Source organism: Emydura macquarii, unplaced genomic scaffold (assembly GCF_026122565.2).
Source record: "Emydura macquarii macquarii isolate MOO-44397 ecotype Brisbane River unplaced genomic scaffold, CSIRO-AGI_Emac_v2 contig_2897, whole genome shotgun sequence".
NCBI classification, from domain to species: domain Eukaryota; kingdom Metazoa; phylum Chordata; order Testudines; family Chelidae; genus Emydura; species Emydura macquarii.
The window spans coordinates 35,797,476-35,824,387 of record NW_027133034.1 but is presented as its reverse complement, the minus strand read 5'-3'; the positions used below and the strand labels follow the sequence as shown (position 1 = coordinate 35,824,387).

The 26,912-nt window shown below is 40.9% G+C and overlaps 2 protein-coding genes across 5 annotated transcripts in view; both read left to right on the top strand.

The window, feature by feature from the left end:
* The window catches only part of LOC137167103 (endoplasmic reticulum aminopeptidase 2-like), a 37,620-nt gene extending 31,145 nt beyond the window's left edge, over window positions 1–6,475 (top strand). For both annotated transcript variants that reach the window (XM_067569099.1, XM_067569098.1), the window contains 4 exons: window positions 2,519–2,680; window positions 3,433–3,573; window positions 4,402–4,483; window positions 5,523–6,475. In XM_067569099.1, the coding sequence (XP_067425200.1) occupies window positions 2,519–2,680; window positions 3,433–3,573; window positions 4,402–4,483; window positions 5,523–5,666 (529 nt within the window). In that variant the 3' untranslated portion in view covers window positions 5,667–6,475. The remainder of the gene's footprint in view (window positions 1–2,518; window positions 2,681–3,432; window positions 3,574–4,401; window positions 4,484–5,522) is intronic.
* An 11,392-nt stretch (window positions 6,476–17,867) lies between these two features.
* LNPEP (leucyl and cystinyl aminopeptidase) overlaps window positions 17,868–26,912 on the top strand; it is a 99,722-nt gene continuing 90,677 nt past the window's right edge. Inside the window, exons 1-2 of one of the 3 annotated variants that reach the window (XM_067569061.1) lie at window positions 17,868–18,052; window positions 19,248–19,835. In XM_067569061.1, the coding sequence (XP_067425162.1) occupies window positions 19,817–19,835 (19 nt within the window). In that variant the 5' untranslated portion in view covers window positions 17,868–18,052; window positions 19,248–19,816. Of the gene's footprint in view, window positions 18,053–19,135; window positions 19,836–26,912 lie in introns of those variants that run through there. The other 2 variants (XM_067569063.1, XM_067569062.1) reach the window with 2 other exon arrangements.

Below are 26,912 nucleotides of genomic sequence, written 5' to 3'. Positions count from 1 at the left end.
ACAGAATAATCTTTTATTCCTAGTGTGTGTGTGTGATTTACAATATTGTATCGACAAATAAGTTTGTTAGTATGAATTCTTTTCAGCTTCTTGTCCACTTTGCTACCTGTGCTTTTTCTCCTGCTTTTTCAGTGCAGTCTGGGTCTCTGGATTATTCATTTGTCGTGACTTGAAAGAGCCACATATACATATAGCTAAAAGAAAGTGGAAGTTTAGGGCTCGGTTATGACTCTTCAGGCCAGTCGTGCAGTGGGAGGGGGAGCAGAGGTGCACCACCACATTGGTAACTCTAGGAGGCACTGAGCCTGAGACACAATGCTTGCTAGAGCTCCAGGTAGGGTGGTGGGGGGCATCCTTTATAAGAGTGCAGTGTACAAAGCCTAGCCTGCCTAATTCCTTTGGACACAGCAAAGGGCATGTTAGGCCATGACCCCAACCCTTCCTTGCCCACTGTGGAGAATAAAGTCCTGGCAGCAGTGCTAGTCTCATACGTTCAGAAGTTTGAATGAGTGCAAGGTCTACAATTGTTCCCAACTCCTGCATGGATGTATAAGTGGGAGGCCTGCCATGCATTCTTCCTCTTCCCTTGTGCACCCTCCCAGGGCTGAATACAATCTTGCTCTTACCATGCTTGACTTTAATGCACCGGTTGGGATAAAAAAATACCACAGGTATGGTACCGTGGTAAATGTAAGTACTAAATCTAACTATCCAGCCCCCATTACCATATTATGACAGCAGTTGTAAATGTGGGGTTTTTCACTCCTAAGGATGCCCACTGGAGCTTGCTCCACTGCTGGATATTAAAAACGGATATGCCATAGGGGACATATTTGACTGGACTAACTTAAAGAGGTGATATAAAATAGTCCTGTGTTCCTGTTTTAATTCAGCTAAAGGTATCAGTGCTTGTCTTTCCTTTCCTTTCCTTTCCTTTCCTTTCCTTTCCTTTCCTTTCCTATGCAGTTAAATCCTGCAGTAACACACTTCTTACGGTTGTGGTTTATTCTGCTGATGGATGTGTCAGAAATGCCATAAATACATGCCTTACAAAATTGTCATGAAATTTACCAGTCCAGCAGTGAAATTACTTCCACCCCTCTGCTCTGCATGACTGATGATGATAATGAAAACACTATTAATATTTTATTTGCCCATCCAAAGAAGTAAATTTTCTTGGGTTGGTGGGAAAATAGATTTTTGCAAGGTTGGTGGGAAGGTGGGTGGATAAATTGATAGCTTGTATAACATTTAATAACATTATGTGCTTTGGAATAGTCTGTTTTGCTCCCCAATGCTCTATGTGTACTATAATGATGTCTCATAAAACCAGAGTTTGGATGAATGTACAGAAATAGGATTTATTTTCTCTTTGGTCTCTTGAACCTCAATTATTTCTCAGATTGGTTCACTTTCCAGCCTCCCTTGTCCCTTATTTGGCAATTATGTTCCAATATTTCTTTTTTTTATTTCTGGTGCTTGTGCATGATATATGTACCAGGAATCAAAATGCTTTCATTGACCTTTTCCACACTCTGACTCTGCAACTCCTTGCCTTTAAATAGTACACTGTAGCATTTCCAGTCCTTGTTGAATGATGCAAGTTTCCTCATCTGTTTGTAGGGTCAGTTCACTGGTCTGCCATCCATCCAAAGGACTGCAGTACTGTTCTTCCCTAGAGTGTGGTCTAGTGTACTAAGCACAGGTCTGCGACCCAAAAATATCTAGCCTATGTACTAACTACAACCACTCAGTCACACAGTGAGTGCATGTCACAGTTGGCTTACTATAATCTTCCCCAAGAAGGAGAGACTAGAGACAGGATAGCTAGTGAAAATCATCTGTGCTGACCAGTGGCTTCTTGAATATTGGTAGACTTCCAGACAATGGAATTTCTTATTCACCTGATCACTTGTCTTATCCTACTTGAACTGATATAATCGATGTCCAAAATTACTAGAATCCCTCCAGTCTAGCTATTTTCTGGTAATATATAGATTCCCAGAAAGGTGAAAAATGCATTTCTGCTTTCTGTAGTGTTATTCTAGATGGAAACATATTTTGACTAAAGGTGTGTGAAATATCCACAATATAATATAAAATGCTCCAAATACAAGCATTTTCTCATCTTTTTGCAAATTCCAAACTGGCCCCGCTTTGATGAGAAATCTTTTCAATCTTTCAGAAAAAACTGGCCCAAATTGTTTTAAGATGGTAATATGAATGTTTTTGATTTTGCACGTTTTTGCAACTGAATTATTTTCTTGTAAAATTTCAGGGGCATGAAAATGGCAGGGAAAAAAACTGCAGGAAATGCTGCTCAGCCTTAACAGTGACCATTACCAAGTACTTCACTACCACTTTATAGGAGGGCATTGGGCAAGATAAATTGTAAACAAACTTCACATGTGACTCTACTATTGTACATCTGTGTAGATAACAAGTAGAAAGGGCTACACAGGGTTAAAAATGTCATTTGACCCACCTCCCTTTTCCCCTTCTTTATTTGATGCCACAGCCTTCCAGCGGATGTTCTGAAGACGGTTTATTCCGTTGGAGCACAGACAACAGCAGGGTGGAATTATCTAGTGAAGCAGTACAGTCTGTCAATGTCGGGCGCAGAAAAGAACAAAATCCTCTATGCTTTGACAACCAACAGGCATTGTGAAAAACTGACAAAGTAAGAATTGTCTTTGCTGAATTATTAAATGCACAGAAATTCAAAGAAATTCAAGTCCGTTAAATTGTAGTTCTGTTTTGAAAAGTGACCATGTAAGAATTGCTCTCACTTAAGAGATATGTTCCCTGTTTGTTTTCAGTCAGATTTGAGTACTTTAGTGACTAAAACAAGTGTTTATTAGCACTCCAGAGCCAGTACTGCCCCAGAAGAGTGAGCTGGATTCTATTCTGGCTTGCATATCATCAACAAAATTACAGAATGCAGAATCTTTAGCCAAAAAGACTCCATCATGCTTTTCAGATACCACCCTGGGCTTGCAGGGTTGGCAATTCAAATAAATCATTTTACTTTGTAAACTGAGCAGATTTGATCTGGAAGTTACTGAGCAACCAACAGTCCTTTTACAAAATAGTATAACCTAATTTTAAGTGATGATTATGGTCCCTACCACACTGTTAGGTTTTATGCAGAAGCCCCTACAGAAATCAGTGATGAGTTTTGCCTACAAGTCAATGGTACAGTTATTCCTATAATGCAAAAAAGTTGTAGTAGCACCCCTTAGTTAACTTGAAAGTTGATATTTAAAGCATTGAATTGTCATCCTCCATATTATTTTCCATAGTCCTATTTTACGTTTAGTCCCCATGTTTGAATATCAAAAGGAAATGTGTGTTAAGTAGTGGCCTAGCAATACCTGCTAAAAGCTGACTAGAAACAAGCTGAAGCTGACAGATCTATTTAATTTTTTACAGGTTAATTGAGCTGGGCATGGAAGGTGAAGTTATCAAAACTCAGGATCTAGCTGCTCTTCTTCATAGTATTGCCAGAAATCCAGAAGGACAGGAGCTTGCTTGGAATTTTGTCAGAGAAAACTGGAATAAACTTCTTAAAAAGTTGGTATTTGCTTATCTACTTTAGCCACCATTGGTGGTGAATCCTGATAAGTAAAAGTATAAAGAGGGATCATTTTTTCCACTAGAGAAGACGCGTACCTTATTTTTTTATGTGATACATTTATGGAAGTGAGCCCCAAAAGCACTAGCCCGTACCACTTAATCTAAAGAAGTAATTCCGAATGTCCTGGGGAAAATATAAGGGTTGTCTGCCTTCATTAGAGAGGAAGCATGTGCCCTGCACTTCAAGCTTGCACACCCCTGCTAGAAGCTGACTAGAAACAAGCTGAAACTGACTAGTCTATTTTTATAATCCTTCTGAGAGAAATGGAAAGAGGTTCAAACAACATAAATACTGAAACGCAAATTAGACTGTAAAAAATGCTTTCAATTTAATAATCTACAGTGTTATTGACAACATGGTTGAGGATATATGTTTATAAAATATTTTTTTTAATTTGATAGTGTTGCTTCATAAGAACATAAGAGCTGCCATACTGGTCAGACAAGGTCCATCTTGCCCTGTATCCTGTCTCTGACATCTTTCCCAGTATCCATACCAGAGCTTCATAAGAATGTACAGAACAGGGCAATTATGGAGTGACCCACTCCTTCTAGAAGTCAAAGGTTTTAAGGTTGCCCCAAGCGTTGAGTTGCTGATAATCTTGGCTAATAGCCATTGATGAAGCTATCCTCCATGAACTTACCCAGTTCTTTAACTAAATAATATTCACATATTAGAAAGAGACTAGTAAAGAAACTCTGTACTGATAAAGGTGCAGTTCAGATATTGGTATGTTGTTTATAGTTTTTCTTTCTTGTTTACAGGTTTGAATTAGCCTCTTTTTCTGTAAGAACTATTATTGTTGGCACTACATCTCACTTTTCCTCCAAAGACAAGCTAGAAGAGGTTTGTGACTTTCTATTAATATTTACTGGTAATTTATAAACTCATATTTCTGAAGCTAACAAATAAAAATGCTTAACTGCCCAGAACAGCCTCATGAGAAAGTGCTCTTTGAGTGGTAGAGTGATGAAAATGTTAATAAAGGAAAGGAAAGTTTACTGTTTGAAAATTCATTTAATAACTTGGCAAAAATGTTAGCAGTCATTCCAAAGTAACTTACTAATGAGACTTGCATATATTCTGTTACATTTTAGTGTCCAGATCTGATCTTGTGTTGTAGTATGTACATTCTTTTCTGTGCCTATGTGAAGAGGTTTATTCTTCTGATATTCACGTAATTGCCAGTACTGTAGTCTATATATTTTGGTTTCATGTGGGGAAAAAATATGTTCATTTCATTTCATAATCACATATATGATTAAAGAATCACCTTGTGATGACTTCACAAAGAAAAGTAAAGCTCCCAGAATTGTACGCATTTATAATTGCTAACAATAATAATTTATTATCACAGTAGCCAAAATGTGAGGTTGCTGTACAGGCATGTGGGAGGGCATTGTATGCTCCTGCAAAGACTGTCTTAAAAAACAACAGCAAACGGATGAAGGTTGTGGGGGAAACGATACAACATCCAACCCAGGGCCTCAGTTCTACAGGAAGGCCCATCTGAGTTTCTGTGCCCAGGCAAAGCCTTGCCAAAGTCAGTGGGGCTCTGTGTGGTTGAAGGAAGGGCACCAAGTGGGCAGGGTGGTGAATGGCCCACATATTTCAATTCATTTGTAATAAACATATATATTTGTTTTGTTTCTAGTATTAACAATTCATTTTTATTCTTTGGAGGGTACTTGGCTGAAAGTGGGAGAGGATTTGTGGGAGAGAATGGAGCATGTCACCTGAGTTTTGAGGGAGCCCTAATCAGGTTGATTAATTCCAGCTATTGGGCCTACGTTTTCCTAGCAGGTGTTTAAATGCAGCCAGAAACTAATCCAAGATTTCTCCAAAAAATAATTCCCAAGTCATCAATGATTGTCCTGTCTTCTAGGTGAAACACTTCTTTAGGTCTCTGGAGGACCAAGGATCGCAACTAAAAATCACTGAAGTTGTGTTGGAAACCATAACAAAAAATATTAGGTGGTTGAAAAGGAATCTCAACAGTCTAAGGAACTGGCTGCTAAATAATCTTTAAGCCACACTCCAAAGTACAGAGGATTTCAGTTTAACTGTTCCCTTTCTCTCCCCACTTTGGTGATGTAGATTTGAATGTAGTACTTAGTCAGAATGCATATTTGGGGAGTTTGACATCCATAGCACGATATAGCTATGTTGCCAACCTCAGATGTGTACGAAAGGTTTTTCACTGATCCAGAACTGGCTAAGGAAAGAAGATCTATTGTGAAGAAAGACTGTGAACTGTTTCAATGATTTGTCACTATGTAATGCTGTAAATATCTGTTTGATGATGTACTTTGTTTAGAGCATGGGTTCAAAAGTAGAGTACATAATTATTCCATGCCATTTTGTCTTACTGTTTGTTGGAATTATTATTTCGGTCTTTTATGGTTTTTGTCCATAGGAGACATGACTAAGCCACTTACTAATAATTTCTCTCTTGTTGATCTTATGTTGACTTATTTAATCAGGTAGGATGAGGAATTTAGAAGATAAAATGAATAAGACAATTTCTCCAGACAGAGAGGTAGCATAGTCTAATGAATCAGGTGCTTGACTAGGCATTCAGAGACCTGAGTTATATACCTGAGTCTGCCAATGACCTGCTACATGACTTTGGGCAAATTGCATCGTGTGTGTGCCCCCACATTGCCTCAATCTTTTGTGTATTTAGATTGTGACCTCTTCCAGGCAGAATTGTCTCTCCCCTATATGTCTGTTCAGTGCCCACAATGGGACCCTCATCTCCGTTGGGACTTGTAGGTGCTACGGCTATAATTAATATTAATAGATTATCTCCTGGGGAATAAAGTGTAGTAGTTCTTGTACACGTGTTATCAATTCAGTCATCCCTAAGATGAGGAGACAATATGCACCCTAGCCTCTTTGCTTGTATTCTCTTTTTCTGCACAGGCTGAATAGCTGAGATGAACTATGCTAAAGGTGTGATTTCCCCCCCACTTCATTTTTCTTATTGTCTGTTAGCAAACAATATAAAAGCACCAAAAGCAAACCTTGGAGTTCAAGAATAAGCAGTGTGGTACTTCAGACAAATAGTGTAGTACTTTAGAGAGCTTCTGACTAATACATTGCTTTAAACGTATTTTACTAACCAAAGGTCCTTTTTCTAAGAGGCTGGGGTTTAAGGTGAGTGTACTTGTGGTGATTTATTTTTAAGATTGCAACAAATGAATGCACTATTGAAAAGATTTTAATTGTGAAGGAACTCAATTTCACTGTTGTAAAAAAATAATCTGTTGCTTCTCTTGTTAGTTAGTTACATTTCTGTCATATACAAAGAAATACTATGGCAGTGCAGCCAAATGTTCAGAAGTGGTCACTGATATTATGTATCTCAATTTGGATCCCAACTTGAGACATTATATACCCGTTTTCACAAGGTGCTAAGGATCCAGAGCTCTCACAATGAAGTCAGATTTGGGGGTAGGGAATGCCAGTATATATGTATAATACCCAGCATAATGGGACACTGATCCTGACTGAGGTCTCTGAGCTGTTTTTCAGTTAATAGGTATTGTTAACCCTGCACAGCAGCATTTGAGCCTTGGGCTGTTGCTTCCTCTTCTTAACGGTTTGTATTTGCTACATTTTATACACATTAATCCTAATATTGGCCCTGCCATTTGATAATATGAAAGTGTTACAAATTCTAATGAATTGAACTTCACAACACCACTGGGATGTAGGGCAGGGAAGCATGGAATATCATCCACTGGCTTTCCCCACCCAGTGAAACAGCACTCTTTGCTTATGGGAAGCTGCTCCCACTCAGTCTCATCTTGGTCATCGTCAGTTTGTCTGGTGATATAGTAATTGTTACTGATGGCGGCCTATCACCGCTGAATTAATGTTTGTCCATTGCTTTAATTCATTTCGTATCCCACATCTTTCTCACGTTATGTTTTTCTACAGGTCCAATTTGTAGAATGACATAACTTAGAGACAATATGAGGATCTCAGATTCAGGACAAGACAGCGTTCACTGACAACATTACATTTGTCTAATCTTAGTCTTGTGCACCATCTCCTTTGTGTCTGAGACTAGACACGATATATAAGGTTGAGGTGGGAATGACATACATTTTATGTCATGTTTTACTAGTCATCTAATTTATATCATTACTGGCCTTTCTAGACATGGTAGATGGAGCCTGTATATGTTTTATAGTTTAAATTTACTGTCCTAAATGTGACACCCACAAAAAGATGAATTGGCTTTCAGAAGTTGCAAGACACATCTTTTACATGTAGAATCACCAATCAGCCAATGAAAGCTTGTTCTGATAATACCATGTTTCTGCCCCGTGTTTCATTGATTGACTGTTGTCACCCTGTTTTCCGCAAAGGGGAGTTGTGAGGGAGGAGACCTGGAATAAAGCCAAATTCCCATGCTTTCAACTTGCCTGTGGTTTTTTTTTTTTCTAATTTGTCTTAGTCTCTCAATTCTATTACTCCTGACACACCATTATTGGCTAAACAGAAAAGGAAAAAAAAAAAAAAAAAAAAAAACCAACCTTCCTACTGGCAGACTTTAAAAAAAAAAAAAAAAATCTATTGATGCTCACATGTGCAGCAACTGGAAGGAGAGCAGATGAGTAGAGCTGTGTGAAATAATCTCATTGATTCTCAAACCCATTTACGCTTAGCCTCATGTACATTTTGATATGCTTACAAACCCTTAGCCTGTGCTCACATGTGCTCACATGTGCGTGGCACTCAAGGGGGCACCAGAATCGACCCTACGGGGTCTGCTAAGGGGAAAAAAGTTTCTGGAGTCCGTGCACGGTGGCGTGCACTCACCTATATTGGAATGGACATGAGCAATCACTCGAAGAAGAAAACAAGGTTACTTTTCAGTAATTGTTGTTCTTCGAGATGTGTTGCTCATGTCCATTCCACAACCCACCCTCTGTCCCCGCTATCGGAGTTGGTAGAAAGAAGGGAATGAGGGGCTGTAGGGTCGGCAGTGCCTCATATACTGCAGCATGTGCACGGGGCTCCAGGGGGCACTAGAGCCGACCCTACGGGGTTTGCTAAGGGGAAAAAAGTTCCAGGAGCCCGTGCATGGGGGCGTGCACTCACCTATATTGGAATAGATATGAGCAACACATCTCGAAGAACAACAGTTACTGGTAAGTAGCCTTGTTATATGAGCCAAGATGTTCAACAGATGGGAAACCTAGCCCATCCCATTCCCTTTAGTGCCATCCATCTTTCTCCTAAATGGCTGCTTTTCCTCCTAAAAATTACATGCTGGGGTTTATGGAGCCTCTCTCCTATCATGGGGTTGCTAAGATTCTGAAGCTTCTCTCAGTTCTTTGCTGCAGATCTAGTTGAGGGAGTGGCTGCTCCGACTCCAGCCGAGTGGGTGGGCTGCAGGATATTAATGCCACCCAAGATCGTGTGCTATCATTTAGTAGTTTGAGGCTGTTATTAAATTGCGAGCCTGTTGGAGCATATGCTTTGCCTTTATGTTTGACTGTGAAGCATTATGTTCACCCACAGCTTGATATAAAATAATGCTCAACATCACTCATCGTAAATCAGCGTTTGCTGGTATTAATCAAGAGTGAATGTAAAGCAAAGAGATCTGGTTGTCTAACTTTTTATATGAAGGACTACACATAAACTTTAATATGTTCTTCCATTTAGAGATGCACCTTCTTACAGTGAGAATTACACAAGAAAAGGGTCCGATGAATGAAACCTTGTTATCATGAACAATAAAGCTGTCGAAGTATTATCAGGAGGAAACAATTACCAAAAATAAAACCTCAGTGCTTCCATTTTTAAAAACAAGTTATCATCATCTACCATATCACTCATCTTAATCCTTGTGCTAGTGTGTGGAATAAAACAACTTGAGAGAGAGAGGGTCAGTTTTACTTTCCCCAGGTCCTAATGATACTCTGAGTTTAACTATGGAATTTGAACCTAGTACCCAGTGCATGAGACACAACCATCTGATCGCTCGCTGTTTAGTATGTTGAGTGTAAACAGAGACGGTCAGATTCCGGGAGGAACCTAATGTGGTGTGGCACTAGGGGGCTCAAGCGTGCAAGCAGGGCCAAGCTACTACCAAATACAGGACTCTTAGCATATAATGCTGGTCTCTATTCAAGCTCTGTAAAAGATCTCTTTCCTGCAGCTCTGCCTGTGTGCTGCATCACTTCTTACTAATGTCACATACTGCACTAGCTAAAGCTAAACAATTCCTTTTCGTTCTTTATAGGACATAAAGCAATCAATACTATTTCAGGCATTTAGTTGAAGTTACTGTAGTGTCTGAGCACCTCACAACACCCCTGTGGGATAGGGAAGTACTATTATCACCCTGAGACATAAAGAGGCTAAGTGACTTGCCCAACATCACACAGGAAGTCTGTGGCAGAGCAGGGACTTGAATCTATGTCTCCCAGTGCCTAAGCTAGTGCAAAACTGTTAGGCCATTCTTCCTGGGTAAATCAGTTTTAAACAATTTTAAAAACAAATAATTATATTTCTATGGCATCCCCCAAAGTACATCTAAATTCAAATGAATACAGTATCCAAAACCATGATAAAATAGCACCCCTCTTAAAATACATGCACATAAAAAGTTGTGCGTTGACCATAAAAAAAGGAATAAAGAGAAAAAAGAATGATAGTACCGGTGACATAAAATGCAGTATCAATATAAAACAAGTGAGGCGACATACTGCTTGACTGATTTGATTAGTTTAAAATTCCTCCTATTTGTATTTCTCCCATAAACTGTAGCTGGGTTAGAATAGTTGGAACATGAAATCTTAAGCCAAAAACCAATGGTAAAGTAAATCAGGTGATTTCAGCTTCCTTCAAGAACCTGATCCAAAGTTCTTATGCCTGTGGCTCCTTCCTACAAGATGGTTCTGAGTAGCAAACATTCCTGATGCTCCTGTTGCATCTTTGTGCCTCTCACCCTGGTAGATCCTATAATAGTGAGGCACACAGTGTAACAAGATACTTTCATAAATGCTGGGAGTGGTGAAATAGGTTTCAAGCAGACAAAGAAAAGGAAAGAACAGATGTTTGAGAAAACAGAGGTCTAGAATGTCAACACAGAGCATCCAGAGTTGATCAGTTTTATTTGTCTGGGTTTTTTTCCTTCTCTTATTCATAGATTCCAAGGCCAGAAGGGACCACTGTGATTATCTACTCCAACTTCCTGCACAGCACAGGACACAGAACATCCTCAAAATAATTCCAAGAGTATATTTTTTAGAAAAAATCCAATCTTGATTTAAAAATTGTCAATGATGGAGAATTCACCATGACCCTTAAGTACATTTTCCCCATGGTTAATTACCCTCATGTCAAAAATTTACATCTTATTTCCAGACTGATTTGTCTAGCTTCAACTTTCAGCCATTGAATTGTGTTATAACTTTCTCTGCTTGAAGAGCCCATTATTAAATAGTTATTCCCCATGTAGATATTCGTAGGCTGTAATCAAGTCACCCTTAACCTTCTCTTTGTTAAGCCAAATAGATTGAGCTCTTTGACTCCATCACTATAAGGCATGTTTCCTAATCCTTAAATCATTCTTGTGGCTCTTCTCTCAACTCTTTCCAATTTATCAACATCCTTCTTGAACTGTGGGGCCACCAGAACTGGACAGTGTATTCCAGCAGTGATCGCACCAGTGTCAAACATAGGGGTCAAATAACCTCTCTACTCCTACTTGAGATTCCCCTGTTTATGCATCCCAAGATTGCATTAGCTCTTTTGGCCATTGTGCCACACTGGGAGCTCATGTTCAGCTAATTATCCACCCCAAATCTTTTTCAGTCACTTCTTCCTAGGATAGAATTTCCCATCCTGTCTATATGGCCTACATTCCTTGTGCCTAGATGTATACATTTACATTTAGCTGTACTGTATACATATTGTTTTCTTGTCCCCAGTTTACCAAGCAAGCCACATCACTCTGAATCAGGACCTGTTCTCATCATTATTTACTGCTCCTCCAATTTTTTGTTGTCAGCAAACTTTATCAGTGATTGTTTTAGGTTTTCTTCCAGGTCATTAATAAAAAATGTGAAATAGCTGAGGGCCAAGAATCAATCCCTGCAGGACGCCATTGGAAACATATCCACCTGATGATGATTCCCCATTTACGATGACATTCTGAGATCTATCAATTAGGTAGTTTTTAATTCATTGTTGTGATGCACTTGCCAAAGGAAAAAGGATACTAGGCTTTTAAATGTATATACATCAGTGTTTATGAATCATTTTAGAATGTTAACCCCCAATGTAATAAACATTGTAGATAAGCCCTTGATTTTACATCACTGGGCCACGTCCTCCACTGGTGTAAATTGACGTAGCTCTTTTGTCTTCAGTTGTGCTACACCAGTTTGCACTTGCCAAGGATCTGCCCCATTACTTGTAATGCTGAATTTCATTTTCCTTTGGACTGTGTACAAAATGTGGAGAAATCAAACCTTTACTCTCCACACGGAGATTTAACCCACAGAGAAGGTGCATAGTCCAGCACACCTACGGCGTAAATGTACTAAGTCTCTGTAGTGGTGATCTCTACCAGAGAACCAAAAAATGGAAACAACGGTATTGCCAATTATCTGCAAGTGTGTATTATCATCATTACACTTAAATGTGATCTGTTCAGTATGGACAGCATACTCAGCACTGTACAAAACAAGAAGAGTTGCCGTCTGGATATAAGAAGGGAGAAATAGAGCCCCTCACTTCACAATGCCTTGATTGGTCACAGTAGTAGTGTGAATTAGGACACATTCACCACAATTATGTTAGCAAAAACCACATTTATACAAGGTTCTTGCAAGCAAAATAAAAAAACATTGTTCCCCTAACTCAATAGCAGTCAACCTTTCCAGCCTACGGTACTCCTTTCAGGAGTCTGATTTGGCTTGTGTACCCTGAAGTTTCAGCTCACTTAAAAACAACATGCTTACAAAATCAGAGCTAAAAATACAAAAGTGTCACAGCACACTATTACTGAAAAATTGTTTACTGTCTCATTTTGGCCATATAATTATAAAATAAATCAACTGAAATATAAATATTGCACTTACATTTCAGTGTATAGCAGATAGAGCAGTATAAACAAGTCATTGTCTGTATGAAATTTTAGTTTGTTCTGACTTTGCTAGTGCTTTTCATGTAGCCTGTTGCAAAATTAGGCAAATATCTAGATGAGTTGATGTACCCCCTGGAAGACCTTTGCATACCCTCAGGGATACACGCACCTCTGGCTGAGAACCACTGCCCTAACTAACATAGGCACTGTGCGATGAAGAGGTTTGTTTTGGTTTTTAAAACCAAAACCAGACTCTAATGCTTTATTACAAAGAGCATCCCAGAAGGCTACACTCCAGCAAACTCTGTTAGCACCCTAATAGTGAGAACCGTGTATAACTGTGTGTTTTGTAAGCATAGTTGTGGAGTTAGTGTACAGAGAGGCTTTCTTAGAGCCATGACATAGGCTGCAATGTGATTCCCTAATACAATTCTATAAATGTGTTATCCTCTCCACAGTGCAAAACAAACAACTGTGCCAGCACACCCCCCAACTATGCCAGATAACCAGGCACTGGCACAATTAGACTTGCAGTGTAAATGGGCCTTTTGTTGCAGCAGCTGTGTCCAAGGTACTGATAACAAAGATCAGGAGCCAAAAAAAAAAAAAAAGGCGCACAAATGTGGAAGTAGTGTTTAAAAGAGTGACAGTTAAATGGTAAAACTGTTTTTCACTTTGGTGATTTAAAAATCTAGCAGAGTAATTTTACTGTTTAACTAGAGCAAATTGCACTATTCCTAAATGGCCTGACCTGGATGTTGTACTATTCCTTATTTGCTTTCTTATAGGATTAGTTTCTGAAGGAACACTGCCAACATATGGCAGATGGCTCACTCAGATCACTAGGAAGCCAGAAAATTCACAGTCAAGAAAATACCAGACTGTTACTGCTAAGTAGCACGTTTATACCTAAAATAGGGCTGAAAAAGACTTCAGAGAGAGACTTGAAATTTATGCTTCCAGATGCATTCCAGAGGGAATGTTTCCACATAGAAGTGGGGTCTTTTCTCCTTCCCCGGTCCATTTTGGCTTTGTTGCTGCTCTGGGATGACACACAGGTCAGTTTAGCACATTTTAAAGGATACTGCTCTGGTGTGTGGATTGGTTGTACCATGATCCCTGTGCTGCTGAATACGTGACATGTCTTGAAACTATATCTTCAAAGCAGCAAGGGCACTGTAGTCTGCTCTACTATGACAAAGGGCAGGTGTGGGCATTCCCAGGAGATACTGGAATGTCTCTATTGAAATGTACATACCACAGTAATACAATACATTTTTTTAAATGCACTGGTTTTTAATAATGTATGTACTTGTTTTTTTCTGCCATCAGTCTAAGTAACTGCAAAGATTTCTGGTTGAGGCTGGTTTCAAAGTCTCATGCTGCTGAAATGAGCAAAATTTGGTCTTTTAATACTGAGGATTTCAGAGGCATATAAGCACTATTTTCGTTGTGCTCTATGACATAAACCCGGTACATTTTACTTATGACATATTAAACATTTACTCTATGGTAATGCCTAGAGAGCAACCATGTTGGGGCCCTGCTGTGCTAGGTGCTGTACAAACTTGCTCAACATAATCCATTTTCTTATCAGTTTTTAGATATAATGCTAAAATACTTTTTTATATAGGATCTAAATTGCTAACATTACTAGATTGTGATGTAATAGCACAAACAGGAATGCTCAGAGGATAGAGTGAGTTCTAGTACTAACACAGTCACTGACTCACTGGGAGATGTTGATAAGGTGACCAGACATCCCGATATTAGGGGCTTTGTCTTATATAGGACTGTTATCCCCTCTACATTCCTTCCACCATCCCAGTTTTTCACACTTGCTATCTGGTCATCCTAGATGTTGCCCAAGTCACCTCACCTCTCTTTCTCAGTTTGCCAATTTGTAAAAAGGGGACAATAATACTAATTTTGCTGGCCTCAGAGGGCATTGTGAAGATTAGTTATTCTCTAAAATTTGCTTATCCAACACTATGATTGGGATTTTCACAAGTGGTCATTGATGCTGTGACTGCTCCTATAGAAATCACTGACAGTTGACATCAGTGGGAGCAGAGTCAGACCCACATTCAGTGCTTTTGCAAATCCCACTACAGACTTACTCGTTAGAGTTTCCATTTTATATAAGCTTTTACTTCAGTAAACCAGTTCTCTGCTCCTATGTGGGGTGGTTTGTTTTTTAAAATTCTTCCTGGGTTTGAAAATAATTCCTATCAAAGTGATTCCCAAGTTTCACTGTGAGGAAAAAAGGAGGAGGAAATCATCTCCAGAAAGCTGAAAATGATTGACAAGGAAAGGCTAAAAAAAGGCTTTGGAAAGCTGCAGAGTTAATGCTGCCTTTCCCCTCTAGAAATCAGAGCATCCTCATTCAGAATATTTTCTTACTGCAGTTCTCTGCCCCCTAAAGTTGGCAAGTCATGTATGTGTGCACTTAGACAGATGTTGAGAAACTGGGACAAGTCATTGCCAATACACACATTTATTTGTTATTGGCGCACAAATGAGATATAAATGACTCTTTACAGTTTAGAGATGAGTTACAAAAATGATGCTGAAAATATCCCAAGAGGGAGAGAAAATCTATGGATTTAATTTCAAGACCTAGCACCTTTCATTATAGTTTATTTCTTTTTAGACTTCAACAAAAATAGCAAAGAATAGCACTAGCAGCATATACTGCCAAATAGTCCACATTACAATAAAGTGCTTAATGTTCTAATTCCGTTGTGACTCCTCCTCCTTAAAATACACCATACCACTTTCTTGACATATCCTAGGTCATAAAAATTGAATGCCAATTAACCTTTTTTATTAGTAGCCCAATTTTAAATACCCTTTAAAATCACAAGCAATCTCCTTTTTCCTTTACAGGGGAAAGATGGTCACAACTTCTACTGTTTTACTTTTCAAACTGCTGTTAGGTCTCACTGTTGAGATCAGGGATACATTTCGCAAAAGTGCTAAAAATGGCCTAAGAACCTGCGTCCTATTTTCAAAACTGATTTATCAACACTGCAGTTAAACACCCATAGCTGGCCCGAGTCAGCTGACTTGGGCTTCTGGGGCACGGGCTGTGTGGCTGTAAAACTGTAATGTAGATGTTCAGGCTCAGGCTGGAGCCCAGATTCTGGGACCCTCCCCCCTTGCAGGGTTTGAGAACTCGGGCTCCAGGCCAAAGGTCTACATCACAGTTTTACAGCCCTGTGGCTCAAGCCCCAGGAATCCCAATCAGCTGATATGGGTCAGCCGCAGGTGTTTAATTGCAATGTAGACATACCCTTAGACACTTACAAGCATAAGTCTTAATGAAACAGGCTTCTAAATCACTTAGGTGCTTTGGAAAATTTTACCCCAATTTTTTTAATCAAGTTTTTACAGGATTTTAAGTAAAATACACAGTTATATGGTGCATCAAAAAACAAAGGGATGCAGATCCCCAGAAAGCAAAGAACTGCAAGTGGAATAAAAGGAGAAAGTATGAAGTGAAGGAGAAGAAGGTGATTCAGGGTGTGTTCATTTTGAAGAGCAGGTTGTGGGCAAGTGTGACATACAGGTTTATAACACATAACAACGGCTTATTTATATGTAACAACTGTTTACTGTTGTGTAAGGATGTGACTGCAGAGGTAAAAAAAGATATCTTCCATAGTGGAAGATGGGCCTAGGGGTTGCAGGACAAAATAGACAGCAGCTCTGGTTTCTGTGTTGTTAAAGTTATGTAGTATATGCATAAAACAATTTAACTGATAAATACAAGCTCTCCTTAGGTTAATGAGAAAAACACCACATTACTGATCATTTGTGTCACAGAATAACAGCACACCCTCAGGCCTCAACTATGCCCAGGATCAAGGTGCAGGTTGGTAACAGAATGCTGTTTCAGTTTGTCTTAGAGCCAATTTGACTGACAACATAGTTTAGAAGAACCCCAGGGCTGGATCTGGGCTCCCTGGTAGACCTCAGGAAGTCTGGTGAAGAAAGCCCTTCCTTGAAAAACTTTGGAACTCTGCAGGCTCCCCAGCTAAGATTCTCTTAAACTGCATCACAATGTAGCTTCCTCCAATGCCCTGTACAAAGAATGGCCCAATCCAGCCCCAACTGAAGTCAGCAGGAGTCTTTCCATTGAGACACTTCAGATCTTACAGAACCCTTGCTCCTCTTAAAAAAAACAAACATCTGAGTCATGCTTCCCTGGAAATGTTTGAAAGCTGGTGTTTAAAGCTCAACCTTCTGAAGCACTGTGGGGGGAGACAGGGGCCTCAAGCATTATTAGGAAACAGCACTCATTATCTAGTTATGCTGCTCTGAGGAAGGCAGTTAACTATAAAGTTAGCACAGATTGAAGATTGCCAAATAAAGGTAAACATACTATGATGTTTTTCCTTGTCCCATGATAATCACTACACTTGGCCTTAAAAATTACTGTTTCAGAAAAGTGGAATATTAAGCTTTATATGCTCTAAAATGTACTAATCATAGCAAATTATGAGCTTGGTGATCCTAAGGATTAGTATACTTTTAAAAGTGAAATTAACCATTCTTAGCCGCTTCTTAAGATATATATATATTTAAGACTTTGAGCAGATGCAAGACAAGTTCCTAGTTAGGTTTCAAAATTATAATACAAAACTGTGGCAATTGTTGGAGTAAGAGCTGAGATAGGACAGAATTTAACATCCATCATTTTTACTAGTCACCTGTATTACTAGAACTAAGATAAATATTTTACAGTAAAGTAAGATGTCTATATTTCTTAGCTCTCTATAGGTATTTTTTGTTGTTGTTGACTTTTTCATTGTCTAGAAATTGTAGCCTTAGGAACAAATTCAATTCAAATATAGCTAGTGAATAGCTTTCTTTTTTGTCTTGTCCTAAACAAAATTTATATACAAAGCATTCACTTAAAAACAGTCATCAGCCAAATTTTGCCCAGCTGTGAGTTGGCACCACTTGCAAACATTCATATGTTGAACTTCATGCACCTGAGTAGACTCACTAGTTTGACTTCAATCAGACAATCAGGTGCATAAAGTTCAGCATGCACATAAATGTGGGTTTGAGGGGGGTTTTTAGTTTGGCTTTCCAGCGGGAGCTGTTCAGAAGGATGGATTATTCTACTCTCACATTTTGAACCGAGGGTGTTTCAAGTCTCATTGAGGAAGCTACGATATTGGAAGGACTAACCAAGCAACCAAGACAAAATTAGTTTGTAGAAATCTCCCTGTGGTCTCCAAATGACAAGGTGCAGCATCCCAACACTGTAGAATCTAGCTGCCCAGGTAATTAATGCTGATTTAATTTATTTAAATGTGGGTCAGGCAGGATAAGTATTTAAACAGGAAACCTCTAGGGAGATTCCAGGTGTTAGAATAAATGGTATTGCTGATTCAATAGTTAGCACTCTTTTGAGACTAAGGGTCTGACCCTAGTGTTACAAGGCAGTAGGTTGTTGGACATGCCAGCTTTTGCCTGAGATCTAACAAAATCTTGATTGTTAAAAGTAATTAAAACTCTTATGGCACTTTATGTAAGATTAGGTGTGTCAGCTCTGTTAAATTCTAACTCTGGTAACAGGATCTGCCATGTTTCTTTTCAGTTACATGTGATTTCCTTGACTTTCTCATTTTTGCTGACCACAAGTGTTCAAAAATCGTGAGTTACACCTTTTTAAAAAACAAACCAAACCCATGAGATTAGCTTAGAAACTGGCTTCTGTATTTTTTTTTAAACAGGGTTTTAAAAAGTTGCTTTCTGGTTCATGCACCCTTAGGCTACAATTGAGTCACATATTCAAGTTTTTTTCCCATGAGTTGCTTCTCTTCCTCTCCCCCCCACCCCAAAAAAAAAAAAAAAAAAAACCACCAACAAAAACAAAACAATGAAGCTGAGATTTTTCATATAATCACATGCCTGAAGGGGAAGGCTTTAAGAAAAACAAATATTGTGCCCGGAGGTTTGTGATTGAAATTGTGTGAGCTGGGAACACTGCTTTTGTCCCAAATGTTTAGTAGTATTGTGTTCTCTAAGGCCTGTAGACATCTACATAAATCTTTGCACATAGGCCCAGTCCCTTTGAAGCCCCTGGGACTGCTTCTGTAAGTAAAGCTATGCACATGCAGAAGTGTTTATCGGGTTAAGGGCCCTAGGGTACTTGGAAAGCAGATCTACAGCGATTATTAGTCAACACTTGTTCTACTTCATGGACGAGGTGGTTGGTTCCAGCTCAGTGGCAGGTGGTGTGAGCCCCTGCTCAGTTGCAGAATCCGTTTCAGCGCCTACAACGCAAACGAGCAGCTCCTAGGCTTTATGGCGGTCGCTCCAGGACAATGTTATACCAAAACTCCCCGTTTAAATGTCTTGCCTAGGCAGGGTGACCAGATCTCCCCAACTGAGGGGCTTTATATACGCAACTACGCCCCAGCCGTGGGGAAAAAGGTGTCCCCATTTTACACACTTGCTGTCTGGTCACCCCAGGACCACCTCAGGCGGGCAAGAAGGGAAAGCGGTGCAGCCATCCCGGCTGAAGACCTAGGCGGCGTTTAATGAGGCGGGCATCTGACGCTGGACATCGCGGCCGCCTCCTGCCCTGTAGCCTTGAGGAGGAAGTGGCGGCGGCGGCTGCAGCAGCTGGTGGAGGGAGGAGGAGCCTTGCGAAGCAGCCCAGCCCAGTCGGGGGAGCCAGGCCAGCCTAGGGCTCCGAGCAGCAGAAAATGGTCGTTAGGGGTTTGTTGCAAGGGCGAAGCTGCTAGGAAGAGCCGAGTCGGAGCCCCCTGGAACGAGGGGGAGGGGCGAGCTCCCCGCGCAGCCCAGCCTGCCTCGTCCCCCAGGCCCTCCTCCCCACCCCGCCAGTGGGGCTTCGGCTGCGGGCCGGCCGCAGCAGCGACTGGTGGCGCAGGAGGGCGCGGAGCGGAGCGGCGGGAGCGCTCGCCCCGGCAGCATGCAGCAGCCGCCGCTGGAGTGAGGAGGCGCCGCTGCTGCTGTGTGCGTCTTCGCGTCTTCCGTGCAGCGCCCGGGCTGTGCCGGCTGCGGGACCCCGCAGGAGAATGGAGTCCTTCCCCCACGGTGAGTGCTGGAGGCGGGCGCCCCGCTGCAGGCTAGCGGCCCCGGCCCCGGAGAGGCTGCAGCCTAGGAGCGGCCCTGCCGGAGGGAAGCCCCGGACACGGCGCCTGTGCAGGCCCCGCCTGGCCGTGGCACGCTCAAGGTCAGGGCAGGGGCTCCCCGGCTCGGGCGAGGGGAGGACGAAGCGCGCGGCTGGCAGAGCACCGCCGCGCGCCCCGGCCCCGGCCCCACCCAGCCCGGGGCTGGGGTGCGGAGCAGCGAGCCAGCCCTGCTGAAACGCTGGAGAAAGTTTTTAACCAGGTGGGGGAGGTAACAGAGTTCATGGGGCCCGTGACCGCTGGTCCCTCGCCCACCGTGGGTCTCTCTCAGCCTCGTCGGGCCCCGGCTACCACCCCACCGCAAGGAGGAAAGTTTTGGGTTGCGAGGGAAGGAGGGAGTCTCCTCGGGGGCTCGTGGAAGGCAGAAGAGCCGGGTCGCTCATTCCCTGCCCACCTGCAGTCCTGAGACACAAGCTGGGTTAGCTCAGTGACCCACAAATCGTCTTAGCAGCATTTTTAAGAAGCCTTTAACAGATCGGTCGCAACTTTTAATCCCTCCCATTTAGGAGCAATTTTGCTTCAAATATTTTGGGGTCTTTTTAATTGCGGAAGAGCAGGAGACTCAGGTTCCTTGTTTCTGCAGAATACACGTGCTCTTGGTTTTTGTCGGCCTCCCCCTCCCCCGGGTGTGTCATAATCCTCTGTTGGGAGCTAACATCATATATGAGCGCTGCTGACTTACACAACACACAAATAATGCTCTTGCTCAATACTCTAGTGATGGGGACCATGTTAGTGTGTGTATAGACGGAGGGAGGATAGGCAAGAGAGCAACTATGGAACCAGATCCTATGTTTATGTAAATGTCTTTGATGATTGATCCAGTGTCAACAGCCCATCAAAAATGAGGAGAGAAATGGGGGAGGGGAGAGGAGAGGCAGACTCTTCCTCCCCCTTTTCCCAAACAGAATAGCTTTCAAAACTGTTTCCATGTACAGCTCCAAGTACAGCTTCAGCAGTACTTGAAATAACACTATATTTCTCTTGTGCCTTTCAGATGAGACTGTGAAAGCATATTATTAACATTAGTTGAACCTCACCTCTATAAGGTAGAAATTGACAAGAGTCCCTGCATCCATTGTTAAAATGCAACCATGTCTGGGGTGGAATGCAGCAACAGTGTAACAGCAACACTTCCCAACAGTTAAGGACAGAACAGGAAATGAAGTTGCTCAATCCCCATTTGAAACTTAAGGGAATTGGAAGATAGTGGTCTAAAATAGAATTTGGACAGGAAAGTGGGTGTAATCTAGGTCTTCGTATTAAATACTGTAAGGTTTTGAAGGACATGTGGTCAGGGTTTTGGTCAGTTAAATTATACAAGTAAAGGAATTAAGAGTGAAAGCTGACACTCCAGCCAGAATTCACTGTATTGTACTTGTTTCTCAGTGATCTGTCAAGCCATACTGTAGTACCTGCTAAAAAATTCAGAGAAATGCTTTTGCAGTGAAAACTGGAGCTTTCTAGTCAACTTAATGAGGAGTTTTGTTTTTCCAATATTGCCCTATGTTTTCGCCAAAGAGCCTTGTGTGCTGTATTGTCCACTTGTGTGCTGTATTGTCCAGATAGTTGAGTGGTGACAGTCCTAACTTAATAGATATTTTGCCCTTTTGATTTTTGAGATGACCTTTTAAAGTTGGCTTAAGCATTATTACATTTGGTCACTTCATAAATTAAGGCTTGTACAGTACAGGTGTTTGCCCAGGATGAAGCAAGAATGTGAACTTGAAGTAGGCAATCACTTTAATAGGTATGAGAATTTATTACAATCCAAGAGTTTATATTCTATGCTCTTTGTATATATGGGAAAGAGAGATTATATCTATGACCAGTAACATAGTTTGTGGGAAGTATCATTTTAATAAAGGAAATGGCTTAAGAGCATGTACTTTCAGATTTTATGTGGGAGAATGTGCCACCATGTTACTAACCTCACTCTTAAAGTCTTTTGGATCGGGATTAATAGTGTTGCACTGTCATGCAGGAGACTGGTGTTTGAATTCTGCTCTTTGCTCACCAAGGCTGTAGCAGCTAGGTGTGCAAGGGGCCCTGAGAACACTGCTCAAAAGTGGTTTCTGCTGCTAATGGAGGAGTTGTTGGAGGGGCTCAGAACAGAAGAGAACTTCCTCCAGGAAGTTGGAACATATATCTTTTGGGTCAGAAGGGGTGAAGGAGGGGTCAGTGTCTGGAGCAGTCCTTAGAGTTGAAGACACCCTGCCATTTCCTCTGACAAAGGGAAGCTACAGGGAATATGCATGATCTTCAGAGTAAGGGACCCTGATCTTTGTATTGATCTTGAGACGTGTTGTTGCTCACACTCAGTGGCTGCTTTTAAAACTTGAATAACTGGGAATGTTTACATGGCTGGCGTTCCGAACAGAGTTAGTTTCTAAGGCTGGCAGTCTTGCACCTTTAATGAGCATTGAATCACTTCAGTAAATTACATTTAAAAAAATGCTTTGAGTCACTTTGCTCTTGTGCTTCACTTAAACAAAATAGAGAAAACTGACCGTATCCTGAGGGCTAGGGCTCTAGTGCACATATTTGTTTTATGCAAAACTCTCTTTGACATTTAAGATATTGTGTGACAGTTTGGTGTCAAGGATCATTTCCTCTTTCTTGACAGCTTTACCCTCCAAATATGGGACCTTATAAGCATCCCAACAAAGGCCTGGTCTGCACTGGGGATTTACATCATCATAATCTATGCTGCTTGGGGGTGGGGAACCTAAAGCCCTGGGAGATGACCCACCCCCCCAGGGTAGACAGTGCTAGATTGACAGCAGAATTCTTCCCTTGACCTAGCTATCATCTCTTGGGGAGGGTGATTACCTATGCTGATAGGAGGGCTTCTCCTGTTGGGGTACGTAGTGTGTGCACTGAAGTGCTGCAGTTGTGCCTCCAGCATTTGAAGTGTAAACAAACCCAAAGTTCTTCTAATCAACATTTATTTTGTGATGTACAGTATTTATTAAAATAAAAGGAAAACATAGTTTCTTGCAACTAAAAATGAGCTATAGCCCTGATCCTGCAAATACTTTTGTGCACGCTTTAACTTTATTTGGCTGACTAGTCACTTTGGTAGGACAATTCCTGGTCACTGTGTAGTGTTGTGTGTGCATAAATACTTGAAGGCTTGTGGCCTATGTCCTCTCTTTGCTTACAAAAGGGGGGGGATCTCAAACCCTGGGATCAAAACATAGGTCCTGGTCTCGGTGGGCAGTGAGGCCAAGGGACTGTCAGAGTAGTTTATTGCAGGATTACGGCCTATATATTGCTCAGTAAAGGCTCCTGGCTGCTGTGGTTGGTGGTTTGTTTTTTTTTAATACAAGGTCATTAAATACAGGAATCAATAAGAGACCCCCCCCTTTTTTTTATTTAAACAATCTGACTAACCACAACCAAACTAACCAAACACCACCACCCCCCACCCCCTCCAGTACCCATACTGTTACATAAGTCTCTGGTTTTGGTCATGTGACTAGAGTACCTCTGTAAATTGAGGATTACAATTTAAGGGATAGATTCTGTCCCCCCCCTTATTAACATTGAGTGGTACCTTATGTGACTTAGCAATTAACTTTAAGAACTTGTAGAGGACATGTGAGGTCCCAGATATGGCCAATGTTTACCCTTCTCCAGTCCTCTGGGAAGAGGACCTGGGAAATTATAGACCTGTCATCTTAACTTCAGTACTTGGAAAGATATTGGACCAAATATTAATCAGTTTGTAAGCACCTAGAGGATAATAAGATAAGAAGTAATAGCCCACATGGACTTGTAGAGGAAAACATGCCAAACCAACTTAACTTCCTCCTTTGACATAGTCACTGGTCTGATTGATGGGGATGAGGAAGCAGTAGGTGTGGTGATACTGGGGGAGTGGGGGGGAAATAGTAAGGCTTCTGACACAGTCTCACATGGCATTCTTATAAACTGGGGAAATGTGATTTAGATTAAATAACTAAAATGGGTGCACAACTCATAACTACTCTTTAAGTACAGGTTTTTTTCAGTGGTTTGCTATCAAACTGGAAGGGCATATCTAGTGGAGTCACCCAGGGGTCTGTCCTGGGTCCATTAGTCATCAATATTTTTGTTAACTTGGATAATGGAGTGAAGAGTAGGTTTATAAAATAGCCAGATGCCGCCTGGATGGGAGGATTACTAGCACTTTGGCTGACGGGATTAGAATTCTCAATTTATCTTGAGACCTCTAGAGAATTGGTCTGAAATCAACCAAGATTAATTTCAATAAAGACAAGTGCAAAGTACTACACTTAGGAGTGGGGGGGAGCGAATGCACATATACAAAATGAGGAGTAACTGGCTAAGCAGTAGTACTGTTCAAAAGGATCAGGATTTATAATGGATCACAAAGTGAATATGAGCCATCAATGTCATGCAGTTGTGGAAAAGGCTAATAGCTTTCTGGGATTTATTAACAAGTCTTATATGTAAGACACAGTAGATAATTGTCCTGTTCTACTTAGCACTGGTGAGGTCTCAGCTGGAGTCTTGTGGCACTCCCAGTTGGACACATTTTAGGAAAGATATGGACAAATTGGAAAGCCCAGAGAAGGGCAACAAAAATAAGATTTAAGAAAAACCTGATCTATGGGGAAAGGTTAAAAAAACTGGGCGTGTTTAGGCTTGAGAAAAGAAGACTTTCGGGTATGTTAGGGTTTGTTACAAGCAGAACTGATCAGTTGCTCTCATAAGAATGGCCATACTGGGTCAGACTAATGGTCTATCTAGCCCAGTATCCTGTCTTCTGACAGTGACAGGTGCTTCAAAGGGAATGGACAGAACAGGTAATCATTAAGTGATCATCCACTGGTGCTCGTTCCCAGCTTCTGCGAAACAGCGGCTAAAGACATGTCAAGCATGGTTTTGCATCCCTACCAATCCTGGCTAATCCCCATTGATGGACCTGTCCTCCATGAATTTATCTAGTTATTTTTGGATTCTCCTAGTCCTAGTCTTAGCCTTCACAACATCCTCTGGCAAGGAGTTCCTCAGGTTGACTATGCATTGGATGAAGAAATACTTCCTTTTGTCAGCCTATTAATTTCATTTGGTGAGCCCTAGCTCTTGTGCTATGAGAAGGAGTAAATAACACCAAGGGTAGGACAAGAAGTACTGACCTTAATCTGCAGCAAGGGAGATGTAGGTGTGAATTCCTCATCATTGGAGGTTTTTAAGAACTGGGATGACCTAAGTGTACTGAATCCTGCCTTAGCATAGGGGCTGGACTTGATGACCTCTTGAGGTCCCTTGCAGTCCTACATTTGTGTCCATTTGAAATGAATAGGATTACTTGAGCAAGTTACTTGTCAGTGTGAATAAAGGTGGCAGAATTTGGTCATATGACATTTGTTCTATAGTTCTGAATAGTCCTTTGTTATGATATTGCAAAATGTTTTGCAAGGCTTTTGTTTTTACTTTCAGTTTAAAGTGTGTCTGAGGAGAGTCTCATTTCACCATTTCCTGTAAAAAGGTAGAAGGCATAAATAGAGAACTAAGGGTTTCCTTTGTGAAAGGGGGGGAAAGAAGCAGAAATGATTTTTGCAGTGTTCCTTGTTTCTGCATGTCGCTTGTTTGAAACAGAAGTGTAGAAACAAGTGTCTAGAGAGAATAACATAGTGGGATCTGCCAAAAAAGGTGTACCCTTTGATTTGCATGTTTGTTTTTTTTGTTTTGACAAAGCAAATGAAAACTCAGAAATTAAGATGAAATCTAATTAGAATAAATGATGAGCAAAGCAAAATGAGTTGCAGACAATAGAAATAAGCCAGTTTTGCTACTGAAATAATTTATGGAGGGAACAATTGTGATTTGGTAATGGACTTATTTCAGCTATTTTAGGATTTCTAAAAATACTGTAGTTCCTTTTGGGAAGTAGTATTGTTAGGTGTACAGAATGTATTTCAGATTGCTGGAGCGTGCCTGTTATAGAAATCTGTTGCAAGACTCTCATCCCACTGTCAGCATTATGCACGGTACTGTTATGAATAAAAAGGGACCCTACTTGTGTCACTACCATATCACTGAATCCTATAAAATAGATATGGATGAGATATGTTAAATCAGTTAGCCCATCATCCTGAAAGTGCAGGATTGTTCTCAGTAGTTCTCAGTCCCGTTGCTTTGTTCCAGCAGAGGATGTTTCCATCACTTGCCTTGGGGAAATAATTCAAGTGTAATAGATCTCGCTGTCAAGAAAGCTTGCCTAATATTTTTTCCTTTTTAGTTTCATCCCATTGTTTCTAGGTGTACTACATTACTAAGTTTCCACCAAAACACTTACGGGAACACTATCATCTACAAATGCTTCTTAGCTTTGCATCGTTTGTCTATTCATTCTTTCCTCTGAAATCAATATCCAACACTTTGATTACTGCTTTTGCACAGTGAGCTCCCTCCTTTTTTCTATATCTCCTTAGCGATGAGGTGTCCAGACCTGAACACAATTAATCTCTCTGGTGAGACTGTATCTGGATAAGGATGGATTATCCCCTTATTGCTCCATTGGCATATGCAGATCTAAACTCTACTACCTTTTTCTACTGGGACTTTACATTGTACACTCCTATTTAAACAAGGCACTAGAACCCCTACTGTAAAACTGGAAGCAATTTTGATGGTGGTGATGGTAAAAGTAATGAAGGAAAATGTCAGAGGTGTGAGGGGAAAGGGACAGAAGAAAATATATTCCCTATGACTGCCATGAGCAATGGCAGGTAGAAAAACTCCTATCTCCAGATAAGCTAAGTTACAGGGAAGTGTCAGGAACAAGGGAGGGTGAAATCACCTTGTGCTAACTTTAGGACAACCATTGACCCTATCTCGGTCATTGGTGGATACTATCCCAGTTACATAAACTTAATGCAAATCCTAGATGTCTGGGAGATGTCACACAAGTCTAAGATGTTGAAAGTTTATTTTTCCTTAGTGTCTGTCATCTGTAAAAGTATTTTTC